Raw genomic sequence first — 4,247 nt, 5'->3', positions numbered from 1 at the left:
GTAGACAGGACGTTAAGTTATGGACTCCTTTGAACGATTACAATCATAGCTGTGTCAGTGAAAAAAGAAGAAAATGTCATTTATTTACTTTGTGACTGTGCACTATTCCGCAGAAGACGTGTATTGGTATAGAAATTCCTTTTCTGGAGTCTCTAGAATCTCTGACTAGAATTTTGGTTAAAATTTTTTAAGTCAGCTAGCAGCATGTCTTATATCTTTATTTTTTGTGTTTTATTACACAAAGGTCTACTTTTATGGGCCTGAGTGAGTTGCGTCTCATGAGAGACGTGTTGCCACTGGTATCTACCATATAACTAACTTAACTGTTATAATTTTAGTTGCAAACTCTACAATATGTAGAAGAAGAAAATGAGTTGGTAAAGCAACAAGAAAAAACTTTGAAGTCAGAAATTGCTTTGCTGCGTTCTAAATTGGCAAATTGTGAAACTGAACTATTGCAATGCAAAAATAAAATACGTATATTAATGGATGATATTGAGGTGGAGCAGAGAGCTATCACAAACAAGCAGAAGAATAATAGGTGTGTATTTAAGCAAAAACTTTAATTTGCCGTGACTTGAAGTTCTAAATGAAATTTATAAAATTTTAGGCAAAACGTGGAGCGTGATTTCTTAATGGAAATGGAGCGTATACAAAGTGAAATTGATTTAGCTATACATAATACAGACACATCAAATAAAACTGCAGAAAATTTAAAAAAAGAAATATTATTAATCGAAAATGCCATAGCTGAGAAAAAACGTCAGGTATGTAAAGTGTACATGTTCTTTGTTTCCATGATTTTGAGAATAAAATATTGCTTTTTTTCAGGTTGAGCAACTGGTCAATGAAATGAAAGAAGTTAATTTACAAAGTTTAACAGTAACAACATCGGAAGAGATCAAACATTTGTTGGAAGGTAATTATAGTTATATTCCATAAATATCAAATTAATAACTTAAAAATTGAATGATTGAAAGAATGTTTTTAAATTCTATGTTGGCATTTTCAATCACTGCAATAGACAATGTATTGTTGTTGTTGTGGAAATCTGCTTGTAAAATCCTTTTGGGGGTGGTGAATGCCATTTGGTCGTCAAGACTGATGAGTGGTTCTGGGAAGTAGATTTGGCCGTGCCTGAAACCAGACAAATTGCATTTCATTGTGTATATTCACTTGTTCTGTTATTCGTCACATATTCTCATTACATACTCGTGTTTTCCACAGGATGTTTCGTTCAGGTAGCAGAATTCATTAATATTTTGTATTGGATATTCAAATATGTTCTGATATACACAATACAGATGCATCAAGTCTAAGATTTTGTTTTTCTGCCAGTTAATACGTAGTCCAACCCTTGCTCTTGTCGAAATGAGCTCTTTTTTGTTTTAAAAAGGACGTTATCATCAGCTTGAGCAAATCTTCCAAATGCGAAATAATTCGTAATATAATTCGGTAGTCTTTTACTGTAAAAGTCATATGCGTTGAATTTAGTCTTAATACTAACAGAAACGAAGAGGAAGCATCACAAATGCAATAGAGTGCTGTATTCATTACATTAACTATCGTTGAATTGTAATGAATTAACGTAGGATCGATTTACGCCTAATCATTATTCTTACATTCTTAGTAGTGGGGTCTTGTATGCAGTAAGTATAATTTTGTTATACATATTATTGATTGCAAATGTAAGTGCGATTACTATTTAATTTTTAAAGATTTAAATTACTATATAAGAGTTTCTTTCCACTCTTCTATTACCGCTTCTTTTGCCATGGGTGCAGAGAGTGGCTATTAAATTTCAGCTAAGCTGCTTGCATTGCTTATGATAAAGGTTGTTCTCGTGACCATTTTTCTCTTTTTAAAATGTTTTATGGCTGTTATGCTTTCATCGTGACTGAGTTGTACTGTAGGATCTATAGAGACATGCCCAAGTGCGCTTCTTAATTTTGTTTCAACAAATTTTCTTGATTTTTCAAGTTCTTGAGAAACTTGATTTATTTTACCGATTTACTTTGCAGTTTCTCAAGCAGGGACATTAAAGAAAGTACGCTTAAAACTTCTCTCTTGCCTTTTGACATCTTTAAAAAGTATCGCTTAACTAAACTATTATTGGGGGGTCGGTTGTGTTTTCGAGTCCTTTTGTATTTTTGTCTCTTTCTGAAATTTTCTGCCAAGATTATGGAGAAATCCATTTCCTGTTGTTATTCTATAATATACCGATTTTGGTTTGCTAAGGATTATCTGTAAATTCGTTCATGTTTTGATATTAGTCGTTTAGTTTTCATGATATTAAAAAATAATTTACCTTAAGCAATGTAGAGGGTTTGTGGTTGCTATGCAGATTTTGAGTTAAAATGTTTTATGAAATTTAATAAAAATAATTATTTTTATTAATAATTCATAAATTGATAAATATTTAAAAATGATTTAACATTCAATACAATCGTAATTTCAGGTCCAAATAAACAGGGTAGCAGTCGTCGGATAATTGGTTCGCCTCGACAACTGGAAAATGCTGTGCCCACAAGCAAAAATCCTCATGGTGTCTGGGTTTAATTGAAAACAAATTTCAAAGTTTTTTTTTCAACAAAATTACCTAAACAACGCAACTATATCACTTTAATATTTTAACTTTATATAAATAGTACTATTTCTTGTTAAAATTTTTTAAAAATGTAGTTTTATATTTATACACAACGTAGAAAAGTTAAAAAAACGAAAATAAGACAAAAATGTAACGAACTTAACTTGGGAACAAACTAGGAAATGAGTAACATATCTACAAAAAACAATGAATATATCAACAAATACATATGCATATGTTTATAAAATAATAAAATTTATATTTAAAGTTTGTATCGATTATATATATATATATGCATGTATGTTTTATATATAAAAAACTATATATAGTTTATATCTAAAAAAGTGTTTTATCAAATTTAACGATAATTGTTAAATAATTAAAAAAAAATTAAAAAGATCTCTTTGAAACCTATTGTTACAAAATTTATCAATATTAGCTGTGTTAGGTATTATGACTTATAATGTTTAACAATATCTACACCTAATGTTTAAGGAAAAATAAAAATTAGTAAACTTTGCTTTATAAAAATTAATCAGATGATATCTGTTATGCTATTTTAAATTTACTTACAATTCAACTACAAATCAGTCAATATTCATTTGTTTACAAAAATTATTTTATTTATTATATTCTATATTAATTATTGAAATATTACATGAAAATGTAATTGCTTCAAATCGAACAAAATTCGAATTACAATATATATTTTTAAAATGTTTATAAAGACAAAAGATCGATTTAAAGACTTAAACGCATTCCATTTTATACATAACTGCCTTGCTTTAGTATTATTTTTATTTTACGTTAACAAAAAAGTTCAAATTTTAAACATTATTTTTAAAAATTCTTTTATACGCCTTTTAAAGTATATATATATATATATAAAATATGTTTTCGATCATTTCTAAATTAATTATGAAACTAAATGTTTTAGTAAACGAAACAATAAGTTGTGACTTAAAATTTGTGCTTGTGTAATTAAAATTTAATTTAGTTAATATGACTTACTATGCTTTTATTAAATATTTTATCTAGTCTTTAGTTTCGAGAGCAAGTTTTAAATATTAAATTAAATGATAAAAAATTTTGTTAGTAAAGTATTAGAACTTGCTTATTGATGTATATTTCTATATTTGTTTTAAAAATGATATGTGAAACAGTTTTAATATAAAAAATATAAAAAAGTCTGCTTTAAACAATTTTAAAATTAAATAATATAATTTAATCGAATGAAAAATAATTTTAAATTAACAACGTTGCAATAATTAAATTAGCCTTTTTTAAAAATTATGTAGTGTTTTTAAATTTTTATGTACTATAATTCTTTAAATTTAAATAATAAATAATTAATAAATTGTTTATTCAATAAATAAACAAAATAAAATTTTGTTAGTATTAAATAAATTTTACATGTAATAATATTTAAGTAAGCAAAGCAAAATATAAACAAAAAGTAATAGCTATTATCAAAAATTCTTATAAAAATTTAAAAATAAATAAATAACAAAATAAAAAAAAAATCAATTAATGTAATGATGCGAAATCAAATTATAATACAAATGACACAATTATTAATATAATAAAAAAATGCAAATAATAAATAAATAAATAAAAATTAATAGTGCCACTTAACTAATAAATAAATAAAGTTGTCAAA

General features: G+C 26.0%; 1 protein-coding gene across 1 annotated transcript; it reads left to right on the top strand.

Annotated features, from left to right (window-relative positions):
- The first annotated feature begins 32 nt into the window (after positions 1-32).
- Positions 33-2,832, top strand: LOC119682213. The gene is made up of 4 exons (XM_038095585.1): positions 33-541; positions 611-767; positions 832-919; positions 2,459-2,832. Exons 1-4 carry the CDS (start codon positions 486-488, stop codon positions 2,557-2,559), a joined length of 402 nt encoding a protein of 133 aa, XP_037951513.1. The 5' UTR covers positions 33-485; the 3' UTR covers positions 2,560-2,832.
- Positions 2,833-4,247: the final 1,415 nt, after the last annotated feature.

This window comes from Teleopsis dalmanni, chromosome 2 (genome assembly GCF_002237135.1).
Source record: "Teleopsis dalmanni isolate 2A chromosome 2, ASM223713v2, whole genome shotgun sequence".
NCBI lineage: Eukaryota > Metazoa > Arthropoda > Insecta > Diptera > Diopsidae > Teleopsis > Teleopsis dalmanni.
Note: the sequence above shows the minus strand (reverse complement) of the source record. Positions and strands in the feature narration are given on the sequence as shown.

Excerpts from the sequence above, each read along its gene's own strand:
- LOC119682213 (XM_038095585.1), top strand. The coding sequence starts at position 486 with ATGGATGATATTGAGGTGGAGCAGAGAGCTATCACAAACAAGCAGAAG. Across the intron at positions 542-610 it reads AACAAGCAGAAGAATAATAG|GCAAAACGTGGAGCGTGATT; the intron begins GTGTGTATTTAA and ends ATAAAATTTTAG. Across the intron at positions 920-2,458 it reads GATCAAACATTTGTTGGAAG|GTCCAAATAAACAGGGTAGC; the intron begins GTAATTATAGTT and ends TCGTAATTTCAG.